At 37.5% G+C, this 12,255-nt stretch overlaps 1 protein-coding gene across 2 annotated transcripts in view; it reads left to right on the forward strand.

Moving 5' to 3' along the window:
- The window catches only part of Polq (DNA polymerase theta), a 107,082-nt gene that overhangs the window by 80,160 nt on the left and 14,667 nt on the right, over positions 1-12,255 (forward strand). For both annotated transcript variants that reach the window (XM_015486728.2, XM_048793941.1), the window contains exons 19-22: positions 1,613-1,853; positions 5,685-5,878; positions 8,630-8,767; positions 10,265-10,439. In XM_015486728.2, coding sequence (XP_015342214.1) covers positions 1,613-1,853; positions 5,685-5,878; positions 8,630-8,767; positions 10,265-10,439 — 748 coding nt within the window. The remainder of the gene's footprint in view (positions 1-1,612; positions 1,854-5,684; positions 5,879-8,629; positions 8,768-10,264; positions 10,440-12,255) is intronic.

A 12,255-nucleotide genomic window follows, 5' to 3' on the forward strand; every position in this document is an offset into this window, starting at 1 on the left:
TTTTTTTTTTTTTTTTTTTTTTTTTTTTTTTTTTGGCAGATTTAAAGATTGTCACTTGATTTTGATGTGCTACAATCCAAAACAAGAATATGGGTTATGTGAGCCTCTCATTAAAAATATCCTAGATTTATATAGCACCTTTTTTATAAACTACTTGAAATATTTCATAATCGGTTTTATTGATCACTTTTTAAAATTAGAGAATCATCCATAGTATTTGAGTTCATTTTGACAAAATCATACATGCAAGGAATTTGATTTCAATCCCCATTACCCCCACACACACACACACACTTTTCTTTCCCTCTTGCTTTCCCCCCATTCTTACTCCTCTGGCTCTATTATTCTATCCTACATATACACAAAGGTGAAATTTCCTTTGGTACCTTTATATATGAATATAACATGATTCTGTTAAATTTATTTAATTATCTTCCCCTTTCCCTTCCTTCCTCCCTCACTCTCATCCCCCTTCCACCCCACTGATCTTCCTTGTATCTTTATGATATCTGACCCCTCCCCAACTGCTTTCTTTCCCTTTAGCTCTAGTTTTCACAGATGAGAAAAAGCATTTGACCCTTGGTTTTCTGAGTCTGGTTTATTTCACCTAGCATGATTTTATCCAGTTCCATCCATATACCAGCAGATGCCTGAGTAAAACTCCATGGTTAATGACAACACTTGATATAAGCAGATAAACTATTAATTTTTAAAATTTCATTTGTATAAGAAACCTTAGCCAATTTTTACATTAGATTCTTTTATTCCATATTCTTCAAAAAACCTTTATTCTTAACTTACAAAATAAGTAACTGAGTCATATAGTAAATTTCAGAAGTATTGACAGAGTTTAGATTTTATTTTTCTATATCGAGTTCTGGATCTCCTGGGTCTGCTATTAGAAACTACAATTCTCCTAATTTCATGGGGAAGCCAACCAGTTGGATGGGCCTGGTGACAGACTCCCATGATGAAGGGAAAATATAAAGGCATTCTAAAACTCTGGGTATGAACTTTTAAAAAAATATATTTATTTTTTAGTTCTAGTTGGACACATACCTTTATTTTACTTATTTATTTTTATGTGGTGCTGAGTATCGAACCCAGGGCTTCGCATGTGCTAGGCGAGCGCTCTACCGCTGAGCCCCAGCCCCAGTCCTGGGTATGAACTTTTAATGGTAAAACATACATGCCTCACTCTGATGTTGAAAGAACTAAGTAAACCCCAAATCATACAAACCTATTTTTATTATAGTAAATTAGTTCACTTCAGCCTTGGTGGCGAAGCCTCTATTTTTATTCTCAGGCACATTGTATCAGTTGGCTGAGAGGAACTTGGTTTTCAAACCTGCTTCATAATGAGACACTCAGGAGTGTTGTAATGGTGGGAAAGGTATATAACATTTTCTTCTTCGAAGGCCACTGGTGTTATTGGTACCAAAAATGAGACCTGTTACAGTTTATGCTTTCCTTCTCCTTTCCCGGGAAGACCACTAAATAAGTGAAAATAAGGGAATTATAAATGAACTTTCTATTTCACCTTTAATTTAAAGGGTTCAGAAATGTCTTTGAAAAAAATCAGGAAAACATTCTGATCCTCTGTCCCATTTAGGTGGCATGCTGGCTACTAGATCCAGATTCTAAGGAACCAACTCTTCATAGCATAGTTACCAGTTTTGTTCCTCATGAGCTCCCGCTCCTAGAAGGATTGGAGACAGGTCAAGGAATTCAAAGCCTGGGGCTGAACGTCAACACTGAGCATTCTGGGCGGTACAGAGCATCAGTAGAGTCCATTCTCACTTTCAGTTCCATGAATCAACTCAATTCTCTGTTGCAGAAGGAAAACCTTCACGGTAAAAATTTCCTGGATTTTTGTTACAGACTGGGGAGTGTTGTGTCTATTTTGATATACTTATAGGAGCATGGAATATAGCTTATTCTAATTAGAACCCCATTCTTGTGGATGTTCATGATGGGAAGATTCACTGTGTTTTATTCATATATATATACACATAGGAAAGTTATGTCAGATTCATTCCACTTTCTTTCCTTTTCCTATCCCCCTTCCCTTCCCTTCAATCCCTGTTTGTCTAATCCACTAAACTTCTATTCTCACCCCGCCAGCCCCTGCTTTATTGTAGGTTAGCTTCCACATATCAGAGAGACATTTGGTTTTTCAGGATTGCCTTATTTCAGTTAGTGTGATAGTCTCCAGATCCATCCACTTACCTGCAAATTCATAAATTCATTCTTCTTTATGGCTAAGTAATATTCCATTCTATAAATTTACACATTTCCTTTATCCATTCATCTGTTGAAGGGCACCTAGATTGGTTCCTTAGCTATTGTGGACTGTGTTGCTGTAAACATTGATGTGGCTGTTTCTCTGTAGTATGCTGATTTTGATTCCTTTGGATATATACCAAGGAGTGAGATAGCTAGATCACATGGTGGTTCCATTCCTAGTTTTCTGAGGAATCTTCATCCTGCTTTCCCAGAGTGGTTGTACTAATTTGCAGTTCCTCCAACAATGTGTAAGGTACCCTCATTGTTGATGAACCTACATTGACACATCATGTTTATACGATTCATGCATATTATAGTACGTTTCTGTGGTTTATTAATTTTTACTGCTGTGTAGTGTGTCACTGTATGAATGTGCCCAAATTTCTCCATTTTCCTAATGATGAACATTTGGATTGTTTCAGTTTTGTTTGTTTTGTTTTGAGTTTCATTTTGCTATAAGTATTTCTATAGGAATATTTTTACACATGTACATTTTCCTGGTATATATGGGCAAGAATTTCTCTTGGGTATGGGCTTGCTGTGTCATGGGAATAGAAATAATCAACAATTCAAGATTCTACTAAACTGTATTCCAGAATGATTATATAAGTTCACTCTCTCAACAGCAATATGTAATGGTGATCACATTCATATTATCTCAACTTTTTCATTTACTTGGTTGTAAAATGATGGTAACTTTTCTTTCTTTTGCCATCTTTTAGTTTTTATAACAAATTTATTCTAGCTTCATGAAATAAGTTGTGAATATAACCTATTTTTATTCTGGAAGAGTTTATGTATTATTGGAATGATGTGTTCCTTGAAAGTTTGGTGAAATTTGCCTATAACTATTTCTCTATGTAAAGATATTTAGTTATATCAGATAACTAAATGTCAATATCAAAGCTGCAACTTTGATTTCTTTAACTGGAGGAATATTGAATTATTTTTTATTGTGTTTTGTTATGCCATAAGAATTTATCTGTATTTTCTAGATTTTCAAATTTATTGGCATAAAGCTGTTACTAACTCTCGTTTTCATTTCTATTTCTTGTGAAAAAATTCAATATTTTTACATGTAAAAATGTTAAATACGGGGCTGGGGATGTGGCTCAAGTGGTAGCGCGCTCGCCTAGCATGGGTGAGGCACTGGGTTCGATTCTCGGCACCACATAAAAATAAAGTAAAGATATTGTGTCCACCTAAAAGTAAAAAAATAAATATATTTTTTTAAAAATGTTAAATACAGGGCTGGGGTTGTGGCTCAGTAGTAGAGCGCTTGCCTAGCATGTGTGAGGCACTGGGTTCAATCCTCAGCACCATTAAAAATAAATAAATAAAGAAGGTATTGTGTCCAACTACAATTTTAAAAAAGTATCTAAAGAATGTTAAATACATTTTTCATGTGTTTCTCTTTGTTGTGATTATTGATGTGTTTGCACTCTATTTTCCTACTATTCTACAATGTTTTTGTTCACTTTATATTTGTAAATGATTCATGCATAGCTGTGCTCTATTCTGAGGAGTATACATCTGCAATCTTAGAGATCTAAATCTGTTGTTTCTTCTAAGTCGCTGTCTTAGTCATTTTTGTTGTTGTTGTTATTGTGACCAGGATACTGACAGGAACAACTTAGAGAAGGAAAAGTTTATTTTGGCTCATGGTTTCAGTGGTTCATTCCATGGGTGTCAACTCCGTTGGTATGGTGGAGAGGGTGGCAGAGGAAAGTTGTGCAGCTCATGGCAGCTGGGAGGCAGAGAGGAAGAGAGCAGCCAGGAAGACAAGATAGAGTCCTGACGGGCGCTCCCCCAGTCCTATTTCCTCAAGTCATGCCCCACCTGCCTACAGTCACCACCCAGTAATCCATTCTGTTATTAATCCATCAAGTGGATCCCACTGATTAGGTTCCAGCTCTCACAATCTAATTATTTCACCTTTGAACATTCCAGTGTTGTCGGACATGAGCTTTTTTTGTGGGACACCTCATATCTAAACCAAAACAGTCCCATTCCTAACTTCTCTGCTTGTGTATTCCATATTCTTTGTGAGTTCATACAGGATTTCATCAGTGGAACCCTAAGGACTAATTTGGGGGGAAGCCTTCCTGTAGAAAGCTTTTGATTCAGTTAATTATACCACATCCAAGGACTACATTAGCCTATCCTGGGGGGTTTGTTTCAGAATGGGAGTCCCAGACTCCTCTTCCTGACACTGTCTCAAGGATCTGTAGCCCTTTAACCTCTTTTGCTGTAGGACTCCATCTCCATGACAGCCCTGTTCTTTCTTACTGCCTGTGGATCCAGCCTGGCTCCCTGTCACTATTACTTGGCACTTCCCTGACTGTTCCTATTCTGACCCAAGTTCTTTATTTCATTGATCCTACATCATATAAATTTCTGTTCTAACTCCAAGCCTCAAAAAAGCCAGGCTCTGACTACCCACTAATTTCTCCCGACTGTTAGAGGTCAGAGCTCTCATTTGTTTGCTTGTTTTGGTGGTGACTGTGGGTATCTCTGGAGATCCTTCCCTGCTGATTGAGAACAGCAAGACGTCAAAGAATGTTTACATGTGGAGCTGGGCAGGGTGGGCCGGGGTTGCTTAGAGTTTTAGAAGCGGAAGTCTTCGGAATGGATTTTTCTTGATGATGTAGGACAGCATTTCCCACAGTGCATTCAATGAATACTTACATTTTAGGATATTAATAAGCATTATATGAAATAAAGGGTTTTATGGTTAAGTAACTTCAAGTTGGAATTTGTTTTCTTCAAGTCTTCTCAGAGCCCTTAATGTATTAATAGTTATCATGAATATCTAACAACAGTATATAGATGCAGAAACTCACAATATACAGTATCGAAACTCCACCCTTTTTGTAGAGCATCTTTAGAATTAATATTACAAAAACATACTGGGAAAACTGGTTTAAAATGTCTACTCTGTTGAGAAATGTCTGCATATAGAAAGATGCTGATTTTTATTTCAGAAACTTATTTCTTTACTATGTGACAAGAGCATTGGAAAATATAAAACATCTATATTTAGTCCTTTGTGCAAGCATTTATTCTGTTGGGACCAGAAATATTGCAAATAATTGTAAAGAATTAACCCTTTGTAGTCAGTTCAGCAAAGAAGGCTGACTGCCTTACTCCTGTGAAGAGTAGAAGCGGAGCTATTGTCTTGGGAGAAATATAGTCTCCTATAATTCAGACTATTCCAGTTCTTGTGCTCTACATACACAAAGATAATAGTTGTTTTGAGAACTTGCTGAGGAGACTAGAATGTGAGACAACTTGGGTAACATCTCTGGATTGTCCTAGACCAATTCTATGTAGTTTAGGCAGTGCTGTAGTCACCTGGGCTGAATTAACATTTAATTCTTATCTTTTTTTTCTTTCAGATATTTTCTGTAAAGTAGAAATGCCTTCTCAATACTGCTTAGCTTTGCTGGAACTCAATGGAATTGGCTTTAGTACTGCAGAATGTGAAAGTCAGAAACATATCATGCAAGCCAAGCTGGATGCAATTGAGACTCAGGCCTATCAACTAGTCGGCCACAGCTTTTCCTTCACCAGTGCGGATGACATTGCTGAGGTAGTATCATGGGAACAGGGAAGTTAGAACATAAGTTTTAGAGTTAAAATGAGGTGTTTGTGTGTATTTACTAAATTTGTTTACCTAAACACTAAAGATCAGTAAAATAAAACAGCTAACCAGAATGCTCTGGGAATCGAATATTCCAGCACCAAATTAACATTTTACTTATGAAACAGGAAAGTAGTAGAGAATACTAGCAGGCATGGTCCAGGACAAGATTTGCCTGGATCACAGGTGGCACCCACTACATATTTGTTGAACAGATGATCAGTCGTGGTAGTCCTGTGACAGAGCAGCTGTTGCTCTATAAAGTTAGTCTTTTTAAAAACTCTCACTCACATCTTTCTTCAGAATAGAAAATTGGGTATTTTTGTGAAATACAAATAAAAAAGGGATTTTGTGACTTTTCTGTTTTGAATCTAGTTAGGATCTTTGTTAATTTATATGAATTTTGACAAAATTTACTTGTTTTATTTTCAAAGGTTGGTGTTCTGTTCTTTTCTCTCATCACACTCCTTTACTGTTAAGGGTGGTCATGTTGTTTTTGAGGGGCTTCAAACACAACTGGTAGTGTGAACCTTCCTGGATCTTGTAGATATAATTCAGTATTGTAGCATGTTGATGAAGATCAAGGCTTGGAAGCCAGACTGTGGGGTTTGAGTCCTGCCTCCTCCATTTACAGCAATTCTGTTTTTTTAAAAAAATATTTATTTCTTTTAGTTGTACACAATACCTTTGTTTTTATTTATTTATTTTTATGTGGTGCTGAGGATCAAACCCAGGGCCTCGCACGCACTAGGCGAGTGCCCTACCTCTGAGCCCCAGCCCCAGCCCTTACATCAATTCTTTACATCTCAGTTTCTTCTTCATCAGTAAAATGGAGGTTGTTGCGAGTTATAAATGATAAATGTAAAATACTTGGAAGAGTGACCATCACATAGAAATTGAAGTGCCCATTCTTAAACCACAGAGTTACATGTTTTAAAGGAAACAAGGAACTTTGTTTCTCTTAATAATATAGTCTATCTGTATTGAATTCAGTGATACCTTTTTTCCTTGTGTGTTTGTTATGTTTTCTTTTGAATTCTTTAGCTTAGAAATACTCAAGTGAATACTTAGCTGACTATGCATAAAATTACACAGGGAACTTATTGAAAACATGAAATTTCTGGATTTGGACATAAGCAAGGTTGGGCAGGAACAAAGGCAAGTGAATCATAGGCCTAGACCAAACTCCAGGCTAAAGCAGGAGGCCCTTGCTGTTGTTGGCTCCTCAGGTCTTCATGTTAAAATGGAAATTACCGGAGAGGTAATTTGTATAGAAGCTTTCACAGTTAATTTTGAAGGTTTCACCAAAGAAAGACACTTAAAATAAAGAACTTCTAGATTTCTAATGTTATTACCACAATAAGTCTTCCTGGGATTATTGCTTTATTGTTACTTGAGTAATGCTCCTTTTTTTTTTTTGGTATTCAGTTATTTGATTTTTTCTCCTATCTAGTCATTTTTATACCCTTTGATATCTGCACTAGGATTTCCTGGTAAAATATAAGCTGCCAAGTTTAAAATATGAATTTCACATACACAGAAAATACTTGAGTAAAACTATAGCCCATGTAATTAAAATTGAACTAGCACCCTATAACTGTATTTGTTCAATGTTGCAACCTCAATTCCTATGCATGCTTATAGCCATATCTGTATAACACAATTCTGTGACTAGTTACCAACACTCATAATCAACCTCAATACCGTTCACTCCTAAGTCCCCCGTAATTGCCTCTACTGTGAACAGGAAGCAGCTCTTGGTTTCTATCAGCACTTCTGTCCTAGGGAAACACAGGCATATCTCTCCCTCCATTCTTGTGCCAACTTGTCCAAAAAAATTCTTGTACTTATGCAGATGGTTTTCAATTTTTTAAATTATTGCTGAAAAAATATTCCAAGGTTCATTAAATCCTTTCAAGGTATGTAAGTGAGAGTAGACATACTAAATAATGCTCTGAATTGCCTGGATCTTAATCCCTCTAATTTGACTTAGTGAGGGTTAGGTTTACCCTGGAACTTTCCTCTGACCCACAGCCTGGATCCCTGCTCTGTATAGGCCCCATTTCTTCATGGGTGCTTACTCTTCCCTTCTCGTTTCTACATTGTATTGGCCGTCTTCTACTTATTTGTACCTGGGGACTTCCAGGATCCAGCGTTGTAGTGGTGGGCCTAGATGGCTTTCAGAGCCTTCCCCATAGTGTCCTCTGCTTTTTTGATCTCACAATGGCAGTGTAAGATCCCATGTTGATTTTCTATTTTGGTTAATGACTGAGCAGTCACACTGATTATCACAGCACAAGATACTTAGGAGAGCTCAGAGTCCTCAGAGTAACATCAAGTCTTAAAGGCAGTAGCGTATTTGCTCTACTATTGAGCTACATCCTCAGCCCTCTCTATTTTTTTTACTGTGAGACAGGGTCTCGCTAATTTGTTCAGCACAGCATATACATGTGCCTGTTTAAAAAGCTTGTGTTAGTATTTTTTGAAAGTGCCAAAATTAGAGTATGAACAACTTACCTGATGGTAATTTTCATTACCATCATTTTTTAAAAATGATAATTCCAAATTGTCCAAAGAAATGTTCTCCTAACCCATATTAAACTGTAGAGATTGTTTTCTCAAATAACTTTTCAAAACTATTTTCCAAATGACAGTACTGGCAATTTGATTCTTGACTAAAGAAGCATTAATTTCTTTCAGGTTTTATTTTTGGAATTGAAGTTGCCACCAAATGGAGAAATGAAAAACCAAGGCAGCAAGAAAACTTTGGGTTCTACCAGAAGGGGGCATGACGGTGGACGCAAGTTAAGGCTGGGGAGAAGATTCAGCACTAGTAAGGTGCTCTTTGGGGCGGTCATGGAGCAGAATCTGAACTATTTTTAGCATTTTGGTGTCTTGAAAGAATGCTGATGAAATCAAGATCCCATCCATGTAAACCAGCACTTTAACTTACCCAGATGTAAATAAACGAATACTTTATGATTCAGTAGCCCACAAAATCAGTGGAGAAATTTCAGCATAAAAAACTGGGACTGTAATGTGAGTTGTAGTTGTGTCTCTCCTAACATTAAAACAGAGTGAAGGTTTATGCACTCAGATCTACAGACATAATTTAATTATTATTATACTACTCTGGGAGCTCCAGTGTAATTTAACTTGTATAGTTATATGAACATAGAGAATGGTATAGAAGAAGGAAAACTAATTTTTTTTCCAGTTTCAGAACAAAATTTAAGTTTTCTATGAATTTGTTTTGAGAATCAAATCTGCTATTTTCACAGGAAATTTGTTAATGACAATACATGGAATCTCTATGCATTAGTGGGAGAGAAGAGAGAAAGGGCTTACTTTTATTTTTATTGAAGTTTCAATGGAAAAAATAAGGATAGAAAATGCAGCCACAGAGGCCATGGAGAGATGTCCAAGTTGCCATTCTGAACAATTTTGACCCTTACATCACTAACTGTGACTTGTGTGCATTTGGGAAGTGTCTGCAGCTCTGTGCTCTATGACTTGATTAGTCTCACGGTCATTTCACCTCACAAGTTTCTATTTGGTTCATCGAAAGTCCCATGTTGCATGGAAATGCCAAAGTTTTAAAAATAAATCTCTCCTGATTTCCTTGATATGGAAACCATGTAAGTATCAGGACAAGAAGGAAGACAACTGGGATACTCCCAGTCTTGTAAGGAATGGAGAAAAAAAATATGCAAAGAAAAGAGATGATATAACTTCTTGGTGGGGTGTGGAGTGGGTTTACTTTGTTAAGCTGTATGAATTTACCCTTTTTAAGCTATCTGAATTGATAGTGCTCAGCATTACTATGTTTGCATTTTATAAACTGTACTTACCATAGTTTTATCAAGATGGTGATGTTTTCCTTTTTTTTTTTTTTTAGTAGTACTGAGGATTGGACCCAGGGTTGCTTTGCCATTGAGCAGTTCTATTTTTTTTAATTTTGAGGCAGGGTCTTGCAAAGTTGTCCAGGCTAGTCTTGAACTTGTAATCTTCCTGCCTCAGCCTCCTAAACTCAGGGATTACAGGCACGTGCCACTGTGTCCAATCCACTATTGTGATTTCTAAAACAACCCTATCAGTGATTTTGATTGTGAATATAGGATTTGTCAAACTAATTTATTTTTTTCTTTTTGTGGTGCTGGGGATTGAACCCAGGGCCTTGTGCATATGAGACAAGCACTCTACAAAGTGAGCTATATATATCCCTAGCCCCTCAAAACTAAATTTTAATACTGTATTGTTTACCTAAAAGAGAAACTTGTTTGCTATGGAATTTGGATAAGACTTCAATCTTACCTTGCTTTATTTCTTTGGCAGGATGTTTTAAATAAATTAAAGGCATTACATCCTTTACCAGGCTTGATATTAGAGTGGAGAAGAATCACTAATGCTATTACCAAAGTGGTCTTTCCTCTGCAGCGGGAAAAGCGTCTGAATCCTTTTCTTGGAATGGAAAGAATCTATCCTGTATCACAGTCACACACAGCTACAGGTGATGAGAAATGTTAAATGATTTCCAATTTTAAAATGAAATCAAATTCATATATAACATTTGTTTGTGACGGTCTAGGAATTCAAGTGTTGATCATTGGATTCAATGAAGTTCCACATTATTTATAAAACCTATACTTCCTGCAAAGCATAGCTAGACACCACCTGGATACTTAGATGAGTTTTATTAAGATATATTTCCTGCTTTCAAGAATATAGAGAGAGTAACTGGTGTCTGACACACGATGTTTTCCCTAAGAGTATACACGGGAATTCAGTACTTGCATCAATGATCTTATCTTACCTTAGTGCCAGCCCTTTCCTGATCCTCTTAAGATTCTTTCCTTCAAGCATCATGGAGATTCCTCAGAAAACTAGGAATGGAAATACCATATGACCCAGCTATCCCACGCCTTGGTACTTATCCAAAAAACCCTAAAATCAGCACACTATAGCAATGTGGGCACCTCAATGTTTGTGGCAGCCCAATGCACAATAGCCAAATTATGAAATCCACCCAGATGCCTGTCAATAGATGAATGGATTAAGAAACGGTGGTCTGTATACATAATGGAGTTCTGCTCAGCCATACAGAACAATGAAACCATGGCATTTGCTGGTAAATGGATGGAAATGGTGAACATCATGCTGAGTGAAATATGCCAGACCCAGATACTCAGAGGTCGAATGTTTGCTCTCACATGTGGAAATTATTTTAAAATTAAGGAAAAGAGGGAGGCTAGGATATAGAGAAGATCAGAGAAGAAGGTGATCAAGTGGCAGAGTGGAGGGAATGGGAAAGGGAAGGAAATGCAGAACGAATTCTTAAAAAATAATGTTATGTGTGTCTATAAATATACCCCAGGGAAATCCACCTTTATGTGTAAATATAAAGAACCAATCCAAAATAAATAAATAGATGAGCGAAAGGAAGTCCTTATAGTTGAGGAAGGAGAAAAGGGAATGGGGGTGGAGGTGGGGAGAACAGGAGGGAAAAGGGGGAGTGTATGAACTGAAACTGAATTCCTTGCATGTATGATTCTGTCGGGATGAACCCAACTTCCATGTATAAGTATAACGCTCTAATAAAACAGAAGGAAAGAGCTGAAGCTCAGTAGGCCTCTGGGGCACCTGTGTAATAAGTGTCTTATTTTCTGAAGTGGGAAGGAAAGCTGTAGAGTCCTTTGGGTGTCTCATGTCCTCCTAAAATAAGTATGCATATAATCTGATGAAGAAAGGAAGCACTCTTTCTCTAGGCAATACAAAACTTTACTTGCCAAACATGATGTGCAGTGGAAGAAAGGACAGTTATAAACTTGTTCACAGATTGCCCCCATTTTTCTGACTGGGTTACAGTGCAGGTGAGGTGACTGCAAACAGAGTCCACCAGTTTCCTGGAGTTGAGCTGATGGAGACGGCTATCTAGGGGAGGCCCAGGTGTTCAGACTTCTCAGGACAGAGTACTGAAGAAGACAGAGCTATACAGCAGCCAGCTCTGGAGATTTGCATGGGGTCCTCTGGGTCATTAGCTGAGCAAGGATCAGCACAGGCCTGTGAGGAAGCTGCCAGAAACCAGGGAGAGAATCCCCTGAAAGAATCAGAGGAAATTATTTCTGGGTTTGCCCAGAGCGAGAAACTATTCCTGTGCCCGAGAGCCAAACTGGCAAACCTCATGCTCCTGGGGCACGAATGCTTCCATCTTAGGTCCGTGTTCAGCTCTAGACTCAGGGTTGCCTGATCCAGCCGAGCAGGCTTAGAAGTAAGAACCAAAGCCTCAGATCTCTTTCGATCAAATCCTTTGCCTATATATATATATA

This window comes from Marmota marmota, unplaced genomic scaffold (assembly GCF_001458135.2).
Source record: "Marmota marmota marmota unplaced genomic scaffold, marMar, whole genome shotgun sequence".
Taxonomy (NCBI): domain Eukaryota; kingdom Metazoa; phylum Chordata; class Mammalia; order Rodentia; family Sciuridae; genus Marmota; species Marmota marmota.